Here is a 22,987-nt window from a genome sequence, read left to right on the forward strand (position 1 = left end):
CCTCGCCACTGAGATGTGAAGCCTGGCATCATGGAGAGGAGAGAAGAGGACAAAATAAATCTACAGTGGAGAGGAGAGAGACAGTGGCAGAGACAAAAAATGACAAAAACGAAAACCAAAAAAAGAGCTGGTGGAGGGTGATGTGGTCTTCATTTGTTGTTGTTGTGGCATCAGAGCTGTAATGGCTGACTTTGAAATTAAAGCTAAATAAGTACTGTTCTGGGCTGGCTACACCAGGCTTTATAATGTCATACTTTTATTTTGACAATTGTTTACTTTTGTACCCGCCAGCCGCGAGACTTAGAATGTTCAGAATAGTTCTGTAATTTGACAGTTAACCAAAGCTACGGTACATGGAAACCAGCTGAATTCGTTGTTCAACTAAACAGTTAAAAAGGAAATCCCTGTAAGTTATTAATATATTTCATTTGATATGATACATGTCCCCGAGTTAACTAATTTAACAGAATTCTAGCGTCATAATTTGTTTTTTGTCGTCGTCCCATGTAGGTATTTACCGCATAGACCGATTTAGCCTGTTAGCAAAGCTCTAATGTTGAAGTCAATATGGTCCGTGCATCATGACAATGCCGTTTATTCGTCAATGGTTATTTGAATATTTAATTAACATAAGAAATGGATTCATACGAATGTAGGTATTTTTCAGTTTCACAATCTTCCTTAAATCACAAAAAACTTCACTCTCAGTGTGGATTTTTTTTTTCTTATGGAGTTTTTTTTAGCTGCCTGGATAGCATTTGATTTAGGACAATTTGACGAGGTCTTTGGTCTCATATTTTCTCCACTGCCTCTGATTAGCATTTTGACACCTGGAATGGTAAAAGAATGGTATTCATGCACGAATATATCAACAGTATAAGCAAATTACACCACAATACTTAACTTAATGTTATATTGTAGCATCATGGAGGATAGTAGAAATAAATCCACACACTTCCACACTGTTAACACTAATCCTTTTTCCATCCAATTCTGAAGCGACTTGTCCCCTGTGTCGATTTTATTTAAATTCTCGCGCATATAATAACACAGCAGTGCGCTTGTACAAACTTCCTACATCGCTTTAACGCTTTCAGAGAGAGTTTAGATTGCTTTTCCATCAATTTTATGTCGACTTATCTCTAGCCAATCCACCTTTTTAGAGCGATATAAATGAGGTCGACAAAGCTGGCGTTGAAGCGACTTAACCGCTTTTCCATCACTTGTGTCGCATCAACTTTTTAATGCGCATTATTTTAAAGCGACTTTATATTGGATGGAAAAAGGATTACTGTTACACTTAACGTGAGTGAATCTCTGCTTTGAAAGACTGAGTTGAATGGTGCGTAGGCCTATTGATTTCTTTTGGCCCAAGATGTGCACATCAAAGGAAATCTGCTGAAAGGCCGAAGCTACCCAGCAGTTGGCTTCGGGAAAAGGTGTTTAGAAACACTTTGGGGCATACAATTGGTAGAGTGTAAGTGTAAATATGCTGGTGGATATGTTTCGCTTCACTCAGCTGGATTGGTCCTAATGATGATATCTCCTAGCCTGGCTCTCACGCAGACCCTTCGTGCTTCGTGCATCTTTGTTAAACTTCGTGAGCTCGCAACCATCGTGAGAGCCAGGTTAGAACTCTCCACCAAAGGCGAAGATTTGAGGGGCAGGTGTGAAAAAAAAGATTCTTCTTGAACCAAATGGCCTGTTGTGGCAATATCCACCTGCCCATGCTTCACGAATCAGGTGCAAGTCTGAGGGATAGTTGCATTTCAGAGACTAACACCTTTTTCTTAGAGGAGTTTGTTCTTTCTGAGCATTTTTGCAAACAGGTGTACCGTGCAGCAGTGAGGACAGCCTGCCAAAGCCATTTCGTTTATCTCATCTCAATGTCCTACATGTCCTTCACATATCCTGGCATGGGGTTAAAAGAGACTGAAGGATTTATTCAAGGTTAATATTTAAAGGGACACTGTGTGAGATTTTTAGTTGTTTATTTCCAGAATTCATGCTGCCCATTCACTAGTGTTACCTTTTTCATGAATACTTACCACCACCATCAAATTCTAAGTATTCATTATGACTGGAAAAATTACATTTTTCATACATGAAAAGGGGGATCTTCTCCATGGTTCGCCATTTTGAATTTCCAAAAATAGCCATTTTTAGCTGCAAAAATGACTGTACTTGAACCATACTAGAAAATATGTGTTTATTACTTAGTAAACTTTCATGTAAAGATCAAATTTGGCAATAGGCAGCCCAGTTTCAATTAGCAGCATAGTTGCAGTACCTTTTTTGACCATTTCCTGCACAGTGTCCCTTTAAGGTTAATATTTAAGATTTTTTGTATGACACTATTAGATACCTGGGAATAGGTAGCATAATAAAATCATAATTGATTTTAAATGATGGAATAGTGATCTGATTGTGGACATCAGAAGAGGAAATATCTTTCTGCAGAATCCTTTAAAGTTCATTCATTCAACATATTGGCCATTTACGCACATGGTTACTTCGGTGTCTCTTTATTATATTCCATAGCCATCACTCTGCTGTCCATATCCATAATCAAAATCCTGATGTTATGCCAATGAATACTTTACTTGCTTTACTTTACGTTGCTCTGCTTGGTAGTGCTATCTCATTCATTAGCGGTGCAGCTGAACAGGCCTTGTCTTTGCCGTTGTACAGAGTCTACAGTTTCTTCCCACTGGGGTGATTCTCACGAAGCTAAAAAAATCAATGGCAATGAGGTTTTAATGGTTAAATATGACAGGGATTCTTTTGATAATATACATTACTGTAGAGCAAGACGTGTACTTTCTGGCACACTAGTTCATTTAAAAAAATGTTATTTTTATTTTCCACTTTTTATGCATTTTATAGGCAAATTCTCATTACCGAAATGTGTCCCGACCAAAATTTCTGGTCTTTGAATTAGGTTAAAACATAATAAAACAATTAAAAATACGTAAATGACACTACAAGAGCGTTGGTCTATGTCTGAAGTTTCATTAAGTGTTCCTTGTTGGCAAATTAAATAATGAACACTAATGAATATTTCAAGAAAAGATCGTGTCCCCAAGTTTTTCTTCTCATTACCGCAATATATTTCAGAGCTACAATTAAAAGCCATCAGAATTTCAATATGAGCTGAAACTACCTACAATTGATGTGTACCAACAGGAGATTCAAGATGGCTACATGATTAGTCAGCCTTATTGTTTGTGCCTGTAAAATGTCACAATTTGTCTCAAAAATATGCAAATACGACAAAAGTGGTTCTCATTACCGAAATTAGTCAATATTTCAAAATGAAAAAGATTTTTTCATTTTAAACTTGCTTGGTAATAGGGTATTCCTTTTCAGAATTCAACAATGGTCATGAATTAGCTATGTCATAATTACTCAAGTTACAGTTAGCATTATTGTGCTGAGCCATCTCATTACCGCAATACACATTCTCATTACCGCAATGTTTTAAGTACCTTTCGGTAATGAGGATTGTCAATTTCGGTAATGAGACTCTATGGTTATTTACATTTAGAATATATTTTCATGACATATATCCATTTCGCTTTTTATTTATTTACATTTTTAAACATGCAACTGCAACCTTAAATACAAATTATATTTTTGCAGTATAAATATTGTCACTATGTCACTTAATTACAGTTAAAGCACTTGATGAAAGTGTTAAGTGACATCGCATCCATTTCGGGTTAAAATATGCAATTGTATTGAATCAATATTCGAAATACAATATTGTAAGTAAACAAAGCAAAAGTAAATGCCTAACATATGCAATAGCTCTAATGGGGGTTTGTCTGTAAAAGTGATCATCTCCCTATACATTACATAAGCTAAATTGAGTGGTCATACAGGTGTTGTTCATAGACCATTTTTTCTGTTCTCATCCTTTCTGGCAAATGTTGTGGTGACATTTATATTTTGTCCCACCCTTGGAAGAACAACAATCGACTATGGGCCAGAAACCCTGTTGTGAAAGTTCATTGAGAGCAAGTAGCAACTTAATTCTTGCTCATATGCCAATCCATGAATCAATATTCCACCCTCGAAATGTGGTCCTTTGATGCAAAAAAAATAATCAAACTGCCTAGTGATGTCACCCAATGCAAAGGCAATGGCAAACAACGAACCCAGCACTCGCAGTGAAGTTGTCAGATTGCGTAGATGGCAAAAAGGGAACAAGTTGGGAGACAAAATCGACTCACTTCAAGTCCATGTGCTTTTCCAGAAATTGACAGATTTTTTTGCTTCCTGTGTTTGGTTGTCATACCCTAGTGGGTTTGAGTATTTAAGTATCCTTTACTAACTTGACTTCCTTCCAAAATCTAAGTTTTGGATCCAATTTGATCTTTGTTAAAGGGTGACACAAAAGGCTTGGCATTTGAAATAGCAGTGAATAGGCCTATTTAGCGAATTCAGCGAGAAGTATTAGTTTTTAGAATATTTCAATCAAAACTAGTAAGAAGAATCATTTGGAGGAATGCTCTAGTTACCTTTCCCAAATTAGAAACTCCTCATGCATGTTTTTTGCAGCCTTTAGGAAGGTTTCAGCCCCCATACTCTGATCCTTAAGCCATGCTCAAACACCCATGTACCCATCTTTTAGTCATGCTGTGAGTTCTTGATGTCCTGGGTAAGTGTAAAGGTAACGGGATCAAAACAGCCTCAAAATGCACTTTGCACTGATTTAGCTGAAAATGCCCATTAACAGCAATTCAAAATTCCAAGTCTATTGTGCCACCTTTTGACAAGTATCAAACATGCTAGAAAATGAAAAGGAAGATAAGGTAGTTCAAAGGAACAATACTGCAAGAGAAGAGCAGGATTTTGCAACGTTTTAATTTTGTTTTTCATGCACCCTATACTAATTATGGGCATGTCTGATATTGTCCTGAAAACCAACACTTTTTCTTTTTAAAAAATTTGAGTGAAGTGAAAGCCCACTTGGGAAACTACAACTCCCATTGTCATGATCCAGCGCTCCACAGCACACACATGAACACTGCACATTGCACACAACAGAATGGTAGTTATGCCTCACCCGCATTTATGCCTCATCCCCAATAGCACCCGAACGGGAGAAGTACCATGCTCAGGGTACCTCAGTCATGGAGGAGGATGGGGGAGATCACTAGCGGGTCAGGAATCAGGAGTCTGATGCCCTGACTGCCATTAGTGTGCAATGTGCAACTCAAACAGTTAGTGGTGTTCAGTGATATTTCATAACACATAACGTTCATAGTGAATTCCGGCTTTGGTCCGGACAGTATTATGGTGATACTGTACCGAAAATGTACCGAACTGTGACCCTAAAATCAAGGTGTACCGAACCGGCATACCATACAACCTACTCTAGTCATCTCCTGTTCCTTCTACTTCCTACTTCCTAGTTGCCGGTGCGCGCCGAGTCAGAAAAAAAGTCCAGTGCACGACCTCGCACTGCGACATGATTTCCCTTCTCATAACAGATTTAGATTTCTGGTCCACTATAGATTTTTGGCTGGAGAGATCAGTGGTGAGTTGTGATATCATATTCAGGGTGGGGATGAGGAGTGGGATGTATGCGCTTCATTGGGGTCATCAGGTGGCTACCCTCCGGTGTTTTGATGATGGACGAACTATAACTATAACTATAACTATAAAGGGCAGTCATGGGTGAGCGGTTAGGGCGTCAGACTTGCATCCCAGAGGTTGCCGGTTCGACTCCCGACCCACCAGGTTGGTGAGGGGAGTAATCAACCAGTGCTCTCCCCCATCCTCCTCCATGACTGAGGTACCCTGAGCATGGTACCGTCCCACCGCACTGCTCCCCATGGGGCGCCACTGAGGGCTGCCCCCTTGCACGGGTGAGGCATAAATGCAATTTCGTTGTGTGCAGTGTGCAGTGTTCACTTGTGTGCTGTAGAGTGCTGTGTCACAATGACAATGGGAGTTGGAGTTTCCCAATGGGCTTTCTTAACTTCAGAGTGCACCCCTTGGCCTTCACTCCTTGTACTATCAGGCTTTCCCCCAGCGCTTTCTTATCAAGGCGGCCGCCTTGACTAAACCCCACCCCCGCCTTGGCTACGTTCCCTAAAAAAAAAAAAAAAAAAAATGCAGGATGGCCTGCAAGGACAAGACTTGCAAAATGTGCCATAGGTAGTCATAGGTAGCCAGTCAATTTTGCACTCCATTTGGTTTCTCTTTTTCGTTAATGTAAACCACCTGCACTGCACTTTTTGTTACATTTTTCTTTTCAGCTTCTGTAAATAGTTTTGATATGGCAGGTCAATAAATACATATTTTCCAGTTCTACACAGCTTTGTTATTATTCAACCCCCCCCCCCCAAACCCCCGAAACAGTATTCGTGCCGTGCGTGACATCAAACCCCGCCAACACCTCCCCCCGCGTGACATCGCGAGTGGCGCCGCCCACCTTCTCTAGTTCCCCTGAATATAACTTAATTGTATTGCAAATGTATTTTCTAAGATTCCTTTACAAAATGTGTCATATTTGGCTGGGTTAAGTCTTGAATCCCAATATCCTTCAGTAGCTTAATGAATGGTTTTATATAGAATATATTTATCATCTTATTAGGTGTCATTTGATTAGTTCTGCCCTGGAGGCTCTGTCGTTGTGCTAATAATAAAAACAAATAACACATCATTTACTAATATTTGGCTTTAGTTCAATTTATTTCTCCTTATTCTCATTACCGAAAACTCATTCTCATTACCGAAACGTATCCCTCATTACCGAAATGAGCACTTAATTGGAAAAAAAAGTACTAAAGGAAAACTGTATTCATGTATATTTTTTATGAACACAGTACCTTTCATGTTTCTTTCACTTCAGTATATTTTTGGACCGAAATTGTAGGTTTTCACTGATGTATTCTAAAATTAAAGAGGAAAACAAATGATCCTATTGCGGTAATGAGGTAAAATGGTAAAATTCTTAACTAAAATAATAAGAAAAAAAACTTTTTTGAGTGTTTTATGTAGCCCCTAGTACAACTATCAATATTCAATGAACACAACTGCTAGAACAATTAAGTGTCCTAATACATTTCATGAAAGAAAAAAATTGCGGTAATGAGCATTTTAGCAGACATGGACCTATAAAACGTTAAAAAATGTGTTTTAAAAAGTTGTCAGGTAAGTTGATATTATTGTGCTTAGTAACTGTACACTTTGATGTAACTGATTCAAAAAGAAATTCAACCAAAAAAGCATTTTGAAAAAATGGTTGTCAAAACACCTTTGTTGCACGTTTCGTGAGAATCACCCACTGTAATTTTATCTCTAAAGGGATATAAGGGGATATAAAGGCCAGTATTTATACTGAATGAATGTTGAGTTACCTGGGAGAAGCCTAATACAATGTTGTAATAATCAGGGCTCTAAATTAACACCAGCCAACTAGCCAAATGCTGGTGAAATTTCAGTTTGGTAGGTCGAAAAGACCAACTTACTAGCCACTTCAACCCATAGGAGATTGTGTGTTTGGCCAGTAAGGTTAACATCTACCAGCCATTTTGGCTGGTGATGAAAAAAGTTAATTTAGCGCCCTGGTAATAATGTATGCTTCACAGTATAATAGGCAGTTGGAAAGGCATTGCAAAACAGGTCTGACAAGCTGCAATTATGTCTCAACGAATGTCTTTGTTTTATTATTTAACAACAACAGGGACATCCTTTTAAAGGTATTTTACTCTCAACTGAGCAGTAGGATGTTCATGGGTTGCTCAACCTTTACTGTTGTACAAACTCTACCCGCATAGTTAGTTTGACAATTTCGTTACAATTCCCTACAATGTTTTGTTCAGCATTGCTTCTATTAAGCATTTCCAGCATCAAAAGTCCTCATAGATGAACATGCTCTGACAACGTGGTATTCTATGGCATTTTCACTATATGGCATTTTCATTCTATGGCATTTTCATTGCTCTCCATTGTCTTGCTGGCCATTTTTCTGTGCCTTGTAGAATATTGGTTTGATTGCTTTAAATTTGAAAAATCTTCCCCTAAACACATGTACTATGGTTTGGTTGATGGATGGAATTGCAGAATGGCAGGCATCTGTACAATCAAACAACTGTGGCTGTTGATTTGTAAATATACATGACCAGCCTTGAATGGATTTGTTTAGCAACGGTCAATATTGTGTTTCTGTCTTCTTCTTCTTTTCTTCTTCTTCTTATTGAAAGTACGGTATATGAACATGTACAAAATGGAAAGTTTGTTATGTATGAAAGTATACATGTTATCATACAGTATGCAGTATTGGTGATACGATATTTGTTTATATTTGTGTTTTGTATTCTCTTTGTGTTCCAGGGGGAGACAGAAATCAACTCTTCCCTTTTCCTTGAGGACCTCTCTGCACACCAGCCCTCTGCTCAGTCCCGAGAGGCCCAGAGCTGATACACCTCAGATCACCTCTTCCTCCTGGGAGAGAGAGACAGCGAAGGAAAGCCTGAGGGGGAAAAAAGGAAGAAGGGGTGAAAGAGAAAAGGAGGAAGTCCTGACAGTCACAGAGGAGCCTACTCGCCATTACCATCATCATTCAGGGCACACATCTAAACTGGAAGGAAATCCTGTCTGGTCCTCTTCCCCTGCTCTCTCACCTGATTGTGCTCGGCCTCTTTGACCTCTTGTGGAATACCCAGTGCAGGTCTGGATTTGGCCCACCTGTGTGTGTTGTTAATCATTAGGCCGCTAGACAAGTCTGCTTCTTCCTCTACCCTGACCCCTGGAGGATAGAGGGGTGCGGAACAGGCTACGGGCAACGGGCCGCCGCTGATGTCAAGCTCCGGATTAACCACCGAACCCAATTAAGGAGGAGGCAGGCGGCAGAGGACCCATCTGGAGTGGGACTGTTTTCCCAGTTACATTATTCTTACTTACGTGCATTCATTCATTTGCTCCATTTCCCTCACACACACTCTGTTTTTCACTCTCTCTCTCTCTCTCTCCCTTGTCTTCCTTTCTCAGACATTTCTTCATTTCTCATTTCTTTCTCAGACACCAATTCTGTGTGCTAACCTCTGTGTGCTCATGTGTCTCTCCATATTATTGGTCGTGTAATTGCCTTCTCTCGCCTGCTAATTCTCTGCTCTGCTCTGGGCTGAGGGTCCCTTGACATGCGGTGACCTTTGGAGAGGCCAAATCGTCTGCCCCTCTGAGATTTTCTTCTTTCTGATTCCCTGTCACTCTATCTGTCTCTCTCCCTCTCTCACTTTGTCCCTCAGGCTTCCACCCCCTTTCTTGTCCTTTCTCTCTGTCTGTCTGTCTGTCTGTCTGTCTATCTCTCTCTCTCTCTCTCTCCGCTTCAGACACGCATGCCCACACATGCCCCATGCCCCCACCCTCACCTCACCCCAGCTTCAGTAAATGTCACTGACCTGGCCATTGAATCATTCGGGTGAAAAGGTTGCTTTCCACCCTCGACATTTATTTCCAAAGGACGTGAGGACCTCTGTCTCAAACGCCGGAGGAGCTCGGAGGGCAGGCAGTATAGAATGTCTGACCCCACCGCCTCAGGGAATATAAAGGCTAGTCGACTTGCCCTGCTTGACAGAGGCATTCTGGGAGTTGACTTTCCACACTAATTAAGGGAAATATTTTTGCGTTCCTTTTTCTCTCTCCCATGACCTCACGTCAGGTAATTGCGACTCCTTCTCGTTACTCTTGAGGCCACGGTTCATTTGAAGGACATAGAACATTTCCTTCCTTCCTTCCTTCCTTCCTTCCTTCCTTCCTTCCTTCCTTCCTTCCTTCCTTCCTTCCTCTCCATCTCTTGTTCTCTCTCTTTCTCTTTTTTTCTCTCTCTTGCTCTCTCTCTCTCTCTCTCTCTCTCTCTCATACTCTCCACCGTTGTTTCCACTGTGTAGATTGGATTCGGAGCTGGGGGCTGGGGGCGAGGTAATTGCCATTGACGGAGGGACTTAATGATGGCTCTCTGGGTCTCTGGGCTGTCGTGCCCCTGGATTATCGGCAGCTCTGAGGAGGCTTTCGCACCACAGTGATTATTTTGCAGCTCTCTGGACGTCTTATATACTACAGAAAACGCTTCCTTGCGGGTCCCTGACATTTGGAAGGAATTACTTTTAAGTCCCTACACACACCACACACAGACAAGCATATTACACACACAGACTGTATGTTTGCAGAAGATAGAAGTACACAGGCAGGTTTGGAAGGAAGTACGTTCCAGACATGCCTATAGGGAACGTGGAGTGCAGATACACTGCAGTGATTTGTTTTCTATCTGCCAGTAAAAGTTGATTTTGGGGAGGAAAGTTTATCCCATAAAGAGCAATAGCCGAGTTCACCAGATGGCTTTTAAAAAGGAAACAGTCAGAAAAACTGAATAAAACATCTGGAGTCAGAGAGGCATCGAACTGACATTAAATTTCGACCTCAGGCGATCCACCCACACATCCACTCAGTTGCATTGCACGCCTACACGCACACACCAACACACACACACAAACCATGCACACAAACGTCACACTGACTCTGAGCCCAAAGCACTGAAGAGTGACTGGAGTGTTTAGCAGAATTCCCCCTGCAGTCACTCTGATAACCTCCCTAGACCTCTCTTCCACCGATATTTTAGGGCATTTTGGGACAATTTCATCCCCTGCTGTTTTTTTATTCCGCCTCCATCTATTCCTGCCCACCTCATCCGTGTTCTCCTACCACTAACCCACCCTACTGTGCCCGCTGTGCTCCCATTTGCGGTGCCTGCTGCTGTGCTATGCCCCATCGCTGCTGCCACCACCACCCTGCCCAGGAGTCATGCCCATCCCCGAGATGGCTCTGACCCCCGTCAAGTCTCTGCACTGGGAGGTGTTCCCGCCCATGCCCACGCGCCGGGTCTACTGCACTCCGGTGCTCCACGACGGCCGGCTCTACGTGCTGGGTGGCTGCAGTGAGACCGGCCTGTCCCTGGACACCGCGGAGGTCCTGGACCTGGAGAGCCTGTGCTGGAGCACGCTGCCCCCGCTGCCCACAGCCCGCGCCGGGGCCTCGGCCGTGGCCCTGGGGGGCCAGCTGGTGGTCATGGGGGGCATGGACGCTCAGCAGAGCCCCCTGGCGTCAGTGGAGGCGTACTGCATCGACGAGGGGAGATGGGAGAGGAAGGCCGGACTGGGGCAGCCGTCCATGGGCATCACAGCAGTGGAGAAAGGTAAGAAGATGCCACATGGCTTTGACTTTTATTCTGATTGTGGCTTTGGCTGTGCTGTGGATGATGAATCTTCCTGCTGTGCAATATCGTGTTATGTCTTATTACACTTCTCTAATGAGGAGACTTGGGAAATACTGTAAGCTTAATATCCTGGGGGAATGTATGCAGAAGACATTTATTAAAGTGGGAAATGTTTGAAAGGGTGAAAGAGCAGGGGGAAGAAAAAGCCCCAAAAATGCCAGTTGGAGAAGACTGTTATTAACCCATTGAAGCCTGATGCTGCGTAAAAGCTGCATTGACCTAGGCGTCATTCCACGCCAAATCAACAAGAGCCCGAACAGTTAGGTCTCAAAAAATTCTGAAAATATTACTGAGTGTACCCATGGTACTTAAGAGAAACACTGTTACTTTATTTGAATGTAAGATGTATACTCTCCATGGTACAGCCAATTTCACTGGGGGAGGGGGGTGCCCATTTTGTTCACACACTTTTTTTTGTCAAAGTTCACAAGCCCGTAGCTCAATAACTAAACCATGTAGGAAGCTCAGATTTGGCATGCTGGTACATAGATATGAATAGTTTGTTGCAAAACTGTCAGTTTTGGTCTGTATGATCCTGCATCGTCATAGCATTCCCTCAAATATGATACAAATTGTACTGGAGTTTTTGGCTGTGCTCTGTTATGGCCTTCAGAAGACATATTTGTTCCCAACATAGCCTCATGAATTTCCCCCCTTGTAGAGACAAGTAGGAACACTCTCATAAAAAGCTATAAATAGAAAGGAAACCCCATCAGTCTTTGACCAGAAGACCTCACAAGTCTGACAAATCATTTTGGGCGTCATTTTCAGAGCTCCAGAACCCCTTGTGGGATTGTCCACAGATTTTTATTTTATTTTTTTCTTCATTCTCCATGAATTCTTCTTTTTAAAAATGCCAATGAGACTTGTCTTATGTGACGTTTTCCTTTTTAATCTCCAACCTGAACATGGGCAACATGCACATTGAAAGCAATATGTTTTCTATGCGTTTCTTCCGCTGCCATCTGCTGGTCAAAAAAAGTAACGACATGACTCTTTGTGCCTGACCTACTGTCTCTTTTGGTGTGCGAACCGGCTCCCACATTGAACGCTCCTGAAATCATTGAAATTGAAAGGGATACCTGCACCCCTGCACAGGGACTCTCGGGTGATCATGTCTGGACAAAATGTGCATTTGATTATTTAGTCTTTACATTAAATGTTATCGAAATCATGTTGCTCTCTTTTTGCATTTTGCCCATGTTCAGGGTGGAAATTAAACACGAAAACATCACATAAGACAAGTCTCATTGGCATTTTTAAAAAGAAGACTTCATGGAGAATGAAGAAAAAAATAAAATAAAAATCTGTGGACAATCCCACAAGGTGTTCTGGTGCTCTGAAAATGACACCCAAAATGATTTGTCAGACTTGTGAGGTCTTCTGGTCAAACACTGATGGGGTTTCCTTTCTATTTATATATTTTTATGGCAGTGTTTCTACTTGTATCTACAAGGGGAAAAAATCATGAGGCTATGTTGGGCACAAATATGTCTTCTGAAGGCCTAAACAGAGCACAGCCAAAAACTCCAGTACAATTTGTATCATCTTTGAGGGAATGCTATGACGATGCAGGATCATACAGACCAAAACTGACAGTTTTGCAAAACACTATTCCTATCTATGTACCAGCATGCCAAATTTGAGCTTCCTACATGGTTTAGTTATTGAGCTACGGGCTTGTGAACTTTGACAAAAAAAAGAGTGTGAACAAAATGGGCACCCCCCTCCCCCAGTGAAATTGGCTGTACCATGGAGAGTATACATCTTACATTCAAATAAAGTAACAGTGTTTCTCTTAAGTACCATGGGTACACTCAGTAATATTTTCAGAATTTTTTGAGACCTAAGTGTTCGGGCTCTTGTTGATTTGGCGTGGAATGACCCCTAGGCGTCTTGAGCGGCATACTGTACAGTAGACGCTGCATTCAGGCTCAGATTTGAGTTTTTATTAGAAATTTGGACATGTTAGAGCTGAATGAACACATTCTAATGCAAGATGAGGGTCTTAGCCTCCAAAACGCATAAAAACATACGTTGCATTTTAAAAGCTGAGATATTCAGGTTTTACTACATAATTACTCTACATACGTCAGTCCAGCTGGGAATGTTAAATATGGAGGCAGGTGGTACGACTTCTTACAGCATATGGCCTCACCACTAAAGACCAGGAGGTTTCTGCTGTACTGTAACTTTTCAAGGTGTTGGGTGTTGCCAAGGTCATGGCAATATTTCTTCTTTTGGCTCTTTTGGTTACACACTTACAGTATTCCTCGACAGCCAACTTTCTCTGCAGGAGCAGTGTGTGTAGTTTTCTGTCTGGAGGACGACTCTGCTTAACCATCTGTTTGGTAAATTAGCTCTGTGAGGCAGAAAATACCGGTACCTCCAGGGAGATGAGACGAGACACGCTTGGAGTTCACACTCAGAGTTCAGATCAAGGACATATCAGTGACAGCAACATTTTTTTTCACCTGAAAAGTGATATAGAGGAGAGTGATGTGTCTTCAGTATCATAGTTTTGAATCTGTTCAGTTACAGCCATAAAACAGCTAATAAGGTACCTATCATCTGAACACGCATCTGACTGTTAGAGAATGGCCTTTGTTTTCCACTATAAGCTATGTTTGTTAGCTACATAGCTCTGCATCACCTTTGCTTTTTAGTGATTAAATCAGTGTTCAGAGTGGTGGTTATTCCACTTCCAGCTCTAATCACACGTATTCTAATGAGTATATATTGACAAGAACTGTATTGGAGTGCCATAGTAAAGATGAGAGCATAGTGCTACATCAAATGCAGACAGAGTGGTGTTTTGCATTGTGTTTTCTTTTTTTCATTCTATCTTCTGTATCTTTCTATCTGTCTCTCTCTTGTTCATATTTCTCACCAGCTCGCCCCCTCTCCCACCACTCTTTGCAGCTGCCTGCATGGGCGGGTGAAAGTTGCTTCTTGCATGTTGAATATTTATACTTAATTTCCTTTTTAAAGTCTGCAGCAGGGAGCTGCTTTCTGTTTCTGCATTTGTCTCTGTTCCTTCTCTGGTGCAGCAGCTGATGCAGTTTCCACTTCACTGCAGATATTTCCTTTCCAAGACACTGGTGTGTCAGCACGACACCACATGGCCAGTCAGGTCCACACTAGCACTTAATGGTGACAGCATGAGAGAAAAGGACCAATCATTTATTGAAGAGAGGAAAGATCACATCGCTCCCCTGAAGATACCTCATTGCAGCCAGTGCTGTGGAGCTGGGAAGGGAGTGCTAGAGCAAGTTTGTGTGTGTGTGTGTGTGTGTGTGTGTGTGTGTGTGTGAGAGAGGAGCCCTATCTCTGTCATTTCGTGATGTATTCACGAAAAAAGTAACTTTAATTTTCGTGGTGCATTCACGTTATTGCCCGTTTTTCGTGGTTGGGCAACGAAACGCTGCCTATTCATTTGATTTGCCCGACTGCTGCTATGGTTATCCAAGCGTCTGCAGGGGCGGGGAGGGGGTGCTGACAGAACACTGCTGATACACTCGGGACTCACTAATTCGACTAGGGATGCACCGATACACATTTTTTCACTTCCGATCCGATCTCGATATCTAAATTTGGATATCTGCCGATACCGATACTACTCCGATCCAATATCAAAACCACATAAATGCATGGGTTTGAACTTGAGGTAGGCCCAAGTAGACTATTTGGTCAGAAAAGGGAGTCCGAAGAACAGGAAAACAATTAATAAGTAAAAAGCAACAAGTAAAAAAGAAATAATCCCTTCCTGAAAACTAATATGCAAGTGATATGATTTCAAATTAACATTACACCTGACTCAATGTCAGTATCAGGAAAATTCCGATACTTTGAGAAAATTCCGATCTGATCCGATCTCTGAATTATGTTGATATCTGAACCCGATACCGATACACCGATACCGATATCCCATCCCTAAATTCGACGCCCTTTCGGTACTTACGCCTTATGTCAGGCATCACCAACGTTGTGCCTGCGGGCGCCAGGTAGCCCTCCAGGAGCTTCTGAGGTGCCCACCAAGGATGTTAATAAACAGTGACGACTACCAGATTTTAGTCACAGTTAATGCTTATCTTGATTTAAATATGAGATTATTACAACCTATAAACAAATTATCATTCAATAATAGTGTGATTTGAGAATGATGCCAAGACATCATTTTGGACAGGATTTTGAACAAAAGTAGCCCTCGGGTAGCCCTCAGTAGCCCTCGGGTAGCCCTCAGTAGCCCTCGGGTAGCCCTTGGTAGCCCTCGGGTAGCCCTCAGTAGCCCTCGGGTAGCCCTTGGTAGCCCTCAGACCTAGAAAGGTTGGGGACCCCTGCCTTATGTCATACGACCCTAAACCTAAACCTAACCCTAACCCTAACCTTAACCCTAAACCTAACCCTAACCCTACTTAACCCTAAACCTAGGGGTGGGCGGTATGGCCTAAAATGTATACCTCGGTATAATTTTAGCCACGGTATATATCACGGTATATATCACGGTATTTTACATTTGTGTAAAATTTAAGCATTCCGTCGCAAAATGTACAAAACACCTTTTTTTTTACTTTTGCATTTGCATTTTTTGGAATGTGTGTGAATTCTTGCTATTCAAATCTTTTGAAAACAAACAAAAACTATGTAAAATGCATTTTGCAATGCAATGCAATGCAATGCAGGCTACAACACTGTCAATTTCACCAAGTCTAGAAGGGGTTAAACTAGGGAAGGGAGGGGTGTCAAACTGAACATGGATTTTATCCAATAAATCGTTCATTTGACCTTTTTTTCTATTTCTGGAGTTGCTGGGGGTAATTTGGAAATGTGTGCTTGCATCTGTGATTATGCCAAGCCTAATGGTTCAGCTGTTATTGTTAAAGTTAAAAAAAAAACGAACTTCCACATGAGGCAGCTAGCAATGCATTGTAGAACTAATGCATTTAAATGGCAGCTATCACTGCAGCAGCGGTTAGCATGCTAACGTTAGCGAAATCGCTAAATCACATTTTAAACAGTGAACAGTCATCTAAGTCAGTGTTTCCCAACCAGGGGTACGTGTACCACTAGGGGTACGCGAGCATACTGCAGGGGGTACTTGGGAAAATTTAATTTGAACAAATGCATGGAGCAAAGTCACACTGGAATAGAAAAAGCAATGTAAAATATGAGTTAGGGGGTACTCATGGTACAATGAAATGGTTTGGGGGGTACATGAGACACAAAAGGTTGGGAATCACTGATCTAAGTTACTAACACCCAGCCAGATATCGTGAATGATATTATCTCACCTGGACACAGTAACATACAGTAAGGCTGGCGCAAATGTAAAGCAACCAGTAGCACATAGATTTAGCACATTTCTGTTGACAGACACCAGCATGACTTGGGCTGTTAGCTTGCTAACTTGCTTTCCACACCACTTCACATTAAATTGTGGAGACCAGAATCGAAATCACATACAGTTTAAAACAATAGTTCACTACACTAACTATACATTTTACACTTAAAGCTTAAATGAAATTGTGCTTCTGTTCTACAACCACATATTCTTTTGCTAGGCCTACTACGAGAGACAGTCGGTGGATGTTCAAAACGTTGTCTATTACTGCCATCTGCAGGACGCAATGCGCTATGGCGGTAGAGCGGTATGGACAAAATCCATACCTTGGGGGAAAAAATACCTTGCACGATAGTATACCGTACATACCGCGCACCCCTACCTAAACCTAACCCTAACCTTAACCCTAAACCTAACCCTAACCCTAAATTGCTTGTTTGAAATGTTTGATTACCATGTGACGGTACCGAAAGGGCATCAAACTAGTGGGTCGCTAGGCAGCAGTCGGGCAATTCAAATGAATAGGCAGCGTTTCGTTGCCCAACCACGAAAAACGGGCAATAAGTTAACGTGAATGCACCACGAAAATGAATAGTTTTTTTTTCGTGAATACTTCACGAAATGAAAGAGATACGGTTGGTAAGAGAGAGAGAGACAGAGAGACAGAGAGAGATTGATGGAGTGACAGAAAGATATAGGCAGTAAAAAGAAGAGGCAGAAACACACAGGGAGAAATATAGAGGAAGGGGAATAACGTTGTAATTGGAAGTAGAGTAGATGTGATGGAGTAGAGATTTTCATGTTTTGCTTCAGTGTCCCTGCAAGAGTTTGTTTTCCCCATTAGGCCCTTTGGTTTCCTCTGGCTTGTTATGTTCCTCTCTCTGTCAGAATGGATCAGGACTCTCGGCTTAAAAGCCTAAGCTTAATTATGGCACCTAACCCCACCGCATGTGGTCAACATTTTGGAGTTTGAGTACACAGTCACTGCTTTTTATGACGGACGCAGTATTGTTTGTTGTTTGTAACTCATGTTATTGTTATTGTTTGTTGCGATGCTCATATTATTATTAATTAGAGGTGCTCCGATCACCATTTTTTGGGTCCGATCACCGATACCGATCACCAAAAATCTTTATCTGCCGATTACCGATCATTGCCGATCACAAAAATGATTTCCTATTTTTTTAATAGCCTATTAATTATCCTTATTGAATACCATTTCTGCCCATAAACCAATCAATCTTAATTTGCACATGTCTATTATTAGGCTATTATTATTATTATTATTATTATTATTATTATTATTATTATCTTTCAGACTAGTGTTGGTAATACAGTCTACAGTATTAATCAATGTATAAGTTATTGCATAGAATAACTAAACTATTTAAGATTGAATTGAAACTGAAACATTACATCAAATAGTCTTCCACATACGAGAAAAAAACAACCTGTCGCTTTAAATGAGCAGCCTCGTGAGGAGAGCCCCTCCCCTCTCTGTCACCGTCCACAGTTGCAGTGCTCCACTACCGTTCTGAATCTCTCTCTCAAGTTTTAACCACATCTGTCGCCGTTTGGTGTTTCAGCGACTATCAAACTAATCGACTGACTGCCAATTACAACTTTGAAAACAATAATTGACATGTTTGTGCTGACAACGTGAAGTTGTCGCGTGCTGACCAAGGCAACTACACAGGTTATAACGTAACATGGCTCACTGGCGAGTACTCAATCGCAAATTACATTGTCACTCAGGTAAACGGCGCATGGATCGGAAAATCAGATCATTGTTGATGCAGATATGGTTATGAATGGTGGAAATGAAGGGGGGAATGGCGAAAAGTTATAGACAAGCAAAGATGCCTTCTTTTGGTGCAGTTGCAGCTGTGCAGAGCCAGCGCCTACATGCAGCGCCAGGTGTAAAGGCAAATGGTTGCGTGAGGAATTTAATATCTCTCGATCGGTTTTTTGATCGGCATGTTTTTCCGATCACCGATCAGGCTATTTTTGGCCATTATCGGCCGGTCATGATCGGCAGCCGAGCAATCGGAGCACCTCTATTATTAATGTTTGTTGCAATGCTCATATTATTGCTGTTATTGTTTGTTGTGTTGACTAAGTGATTGTTATTGTCTGCTAGGATGGATACATGACTCGCATTAAGTTTGATTACAATAGATAACAGTGATCAGTGGCATTGCTGTCCAGTGTCAGTGTTGTAGTGTATGTCAGGTATTGTATAGTAGCTTTAATGTTCAGGGGATCTGCAGCAGGTTATCCGTATGTGGGAGGGAGAAATCTTTTTCTGCTTGTTGTAACTTATCCCTCCGCCCGTCGTGACCTGACTTGGGGACCAAAATGCATTGAAGGAGAGGAAAGAATGACTCACTGTCCTCGTCACAGGCAAGATTATAAGGTGGCAAATCTGGCGATGACATGGTGTGTGTTGGTGTGTGTGTGTGCGTGCACACATTTATATTTGTGTAGAAAGTGTGTGTTTGTCTGTCTTTTTGTGTGGGCATGTGTGTGTATGAATTAGTGTGTGCGACGCGTGTGGGTTGCTGTGGGTGCGTGTGTGTGCGTCTGTGTGTGTGTGTATGTGTGTGTTGTGTAGAGTGAGTCAGCAGTTCAGAGGAACTTTGCGTTTGAGTTAATTACGGTGTGATTGCTCATCGTGCACAGGCCATTGGCAGCGCTGAACTCTGATAGGAGCTGATTGTTTTCTAGATATGCGGCTGACTCACAACGATAGGCCGATATCTTTCCAATCAGGAAGTGAGAAGAGGAAAGGCTAACTCAGGGCAGAGTTAGCAGGGTTTGCTAGCGTCATATGATCCATCTTAATTGAACAGATTTATTATAGACTTGGTAATGAATACACACACACACACACACACACACACACACACACACACACACACACACACACACACACACACACACACACACACACACACACCGTGAGACACACAAGGCAAGGCAAGGCAAGTTTATTTATATAGCGCATTTCATACACAGGTGCAACTCAATGTGCTTCACAAAGTTAACAAATGTAAATGAAAGGAAACAGGGAAGACAGAAGGAAATGAATTAAAGTAAAAAACATTTAAAACATTAAGATATAACATAAGGTAAAAATAATAATAAAATAAAATAAAACAAATTAAATAAACATAAAAATAAAAATAATAATAATAAGTAATTTAAGCTAGGGGAAAGCATCTGAGAACAGCTTTGTCTTGAGTCTAGATTTAAAGCTATCAATAGTGGGTGCATTTTTTATGTCATCTGGAAGCTGGTTCCAAAGCTTTGAAGCATAGAAGCTAAGGCTGCCTCTCCACACTTTGTTTTGACTTTTGGAATCACCAGCAAATTCTTCTCCGTTGACCTTAGTGACCTAGTTGGTGCATACAGCTGAAACATATCCAGTAGATATGTGGGTCCCATTCCATTTAGTGATTTAAACACAAGTAGCATAGCCTTAAAATCAATTCTGTAGCTTACTGGGAGCCAATGCAGTGATCTTAAAATTGGAGTAATGTGGTCGAACTTCCTTGTCTTTGTAAGAACCCTTGCAGCTGCGTTTTGTACAAGTTGAAGCTGTTTAATGGTCTTATTGGGGAGGCCAGTAAAAAGACTGTTACAGTAATCAACTTTACTAGAAATGAAGGCATGTATTAGCTTCTCCAGATCATGTTTAGACATCAGGCCCCTAAATTTAGAGACGTTTTTTATGTGATAAAATGCAGACTTAGTAATAGCTTTCATGTGACTGTTGAAGTTTAGGTCACTGTCAATGAGGACCCCAAGATTTTTAACTGTTTCCCTTGCTTTCAGTCCCTTCGTTTCAAGGATAGTAGCAATCTTTTGTCTCTCCTCTCTTTTCCCAAATATAATTACTTCAGTTTTATCTGTGTTCAGCTGGAGGAAATTGTGAGACATCCATTTGTTAATTTGGTCCATGCAATGATAGAGTGATTCAAGGGGGGTATAGTCATTTGGGGACATAGATAAGTAGAGCTGGGTATCATCCGCATAGCTATGGTAATTTATGGAGTTAAGGTAAGCGTACCCATTAAGCCCATGTACCCTTTAAGCCCACTTTCAACTTTGAGGTCAATTTAAAGAAAGGGAAAAGGTGAATTTTGTTGTTCATCACCCTATCCAATTAAAGGGTTTAGTAACTGACAAAATGTTTTTTATTGCAAACAAATCACATTTTTTATCGTCGAGTTATTCCCGTCCAAGTGAATCCAGTCTCAGGACTACTGACAAGAAGTTGCCTCAAAACTTTGCTGTTTTGGGACATGTCAGAAATCATAGAATATCAGCTAGTATAAGTCAAATGTTTTGAAAATACTTTCATATTTAGTAAACTAAGAGGTAAATGTAATGATTTTTATATATATACATGCAGTATTTTACTAAATTATAGCATTTCCCTTCAAATGGAAAGATGTGTTTTATGAGCGAGCACACGCCGATATTTTCTTGATACAACCACACACCATCTTTATCTTACTCTACCGTAAGACTTAAGGTGGTTAGGTATGAATTCTAAGCATATTCCAGTTTGTTTGGCATTGGTCTTTAAAGAAATGCATCATGAAATGTTTTGTGGAGTTGATTATTTTCATAAAATAGCTTTTTGTATAGGCGGGCTTAATGGGTACAAGGTGGGCTTAAATGGTACACCCCATTGAAATGCATGCAAGTTTGCATGCATGCTTATGAAAAATGCCTTTGAGGGACATAAAAAGTGCTGTACAATCCCAAGTTGTTGGTTTAAAAGGCGTAATGTAATGAACTAACAATAATCAATAAGAAAAAATACATTTCTCTGTTTGGATGAAGAATTTTATGAAGTAAAAGATGCCGTAATATTTAATTAGGTTGTATGCACTATTTTTGAGCAAATCTTACATTTTTGGTCTGAAACCATTTATGCCATGTAGGCTCCACTGTTTAAACTCAATTCACACACATCACCAGGTATTTTGATAGAGAAATAACTATATGAGCTTATTTGGAACACAAGTGGGCTTAAATGGTACCAATGGTACCATTTAAGCCCATTCAGACTTTTCACTTTTCTCGTAAAAAATCTTCATATTGTACTTTGAAATATCCATCAACTCAGTGACAAACATTGAGAAGAGAGGTAAATCTTACTATTTAACAAAATATTTCACAAAAAAATTATGTGAAGATGATTGAAAAATAAAGAAATTTAGATTTTGGTGGGCTTAATGGGTACGCTTACCTTATTCTCGATAATGTGTCCCAGTGGCAACATATACAGATTGAACAGTAGTGGTCCCAGAATGGAGCCCTGGGGGACCCCACAATTCAGAGACATCGGTGATGAGGTATGTCTTCCAATGGCGACAAAAAAACGTCTTTGTTGTAAGTACGATTTTAACCAGTTGATCACTATGCCTGTAAAGCCAACCCAGTGTTCCAGTCTATGTAGTAGTATAGAATGATTAACTGTGTCGAAAGCGGCACTTAAATCGAGTAGCACCAAGACGGATGATTTGCCAGCATCAGAATTCAATCTTATGTCATTCATAACTTTAATAAGAGCTGTTTCAGTGCTGTGGTAGGCACGGAAACCTGATTGAAACTTATCAAAATAGCTATTAGACATTAGAAAAGCAGTTAATTGGTTAAAAACAATTTTCTCTATTATTTTACCCATGAATGGTAGATTGGATATGGGCCTATAGTTGTTTAGTACCAGTGCATCCAGGTTGTTCTTTTTCAGTAAGGGTTTCACAACTGCTTCTTTCAGACAGCCTGGGAATATGCCTGTTTGTAGTGAGGTGTTGATGATCTGAAGTACATCTGATGATATTAGATGTAAGATGGATTTGAAGAAGGCTGTTGGTAAAATATCTAAGTCAGATGTAGAGGAGCTAAGACTTTGTACCGTTCTATTAAGAATGTCCACATCAACTAAATGAAAATTTCTCATGAGGTTAGGATTTAACTTCACTGTAGCAAGTTGGTCTGAATCTTGGGTCGGTTGCACATGTGTGAGTATGTTTGTACGTATTTTTTCAATCTTTCCTTTGAAAAAGGATGCGAACTCATTGCATTTGCTGACTGAGAGGAACTCAGAGGGCATTTGATTTGGGGGCCTTGCTAGCTTTTCCACAGTGCCAAACAGGACACGTGCATTATTAATATTTCTGTTAATTATGTCAGAGAAAAAAGATTGTCTAGCTTTAGAAATTTCTTGGTTGTATTTCGAGAGTGTGTGTTTATAGATTTGGTAGTGGACTTCAAGTTTGGATTTACGCCACTGTCTTTCAGCCCTCCTGCATTCTTGCTTTAGCAATATAACTGTGGGATTC

General features: G+C 40.9%; 1 protein-coding gene across 1 annotated transcript in view; it reads left to right on the plus strand.

Annotated features, from left to right (window-relative positions):
- Positions 1–350: 350 nt before the first annotated feature.
- LOC134456427 (kelch domain-containing protein 8B-like) overlaps positions 351–22,987 on the plus strand; it is an 85,863-nt gene continuing 63,226 nt past the window's right edge. The window contains exons 1-2 of the mRNA XM_063207789.1: positions 351–406; positions 8,350–11,206. Of these exons, the coding sequence (XP_063063859.1) occupies positions 10,816–11,206 (391 nt within the window). The 5' untranslated portion in view covers positions 351–406; positions 8,350–10,815. The remainder of the gene's footprint in view (positions 407–8,349; positions 11,207–22,987) is intronic.

This window comes from Engraulis encrasicolus, chromosome 10 (assembly GCF_034702125.1).
Source record: "Engraulis encrasicolus isolate BLACKSEA-1 chromosome 10, IST_EnEncr_1.0, whole genome shotgun sequence".
Taxonomy (NCBI): domain Eukaryota; kingdom Metazoa; phylum Chordata; class Actinopteri; order Clupeiformes; family Engraulidae; genus Engraulis; species Engraulis encrasicolus.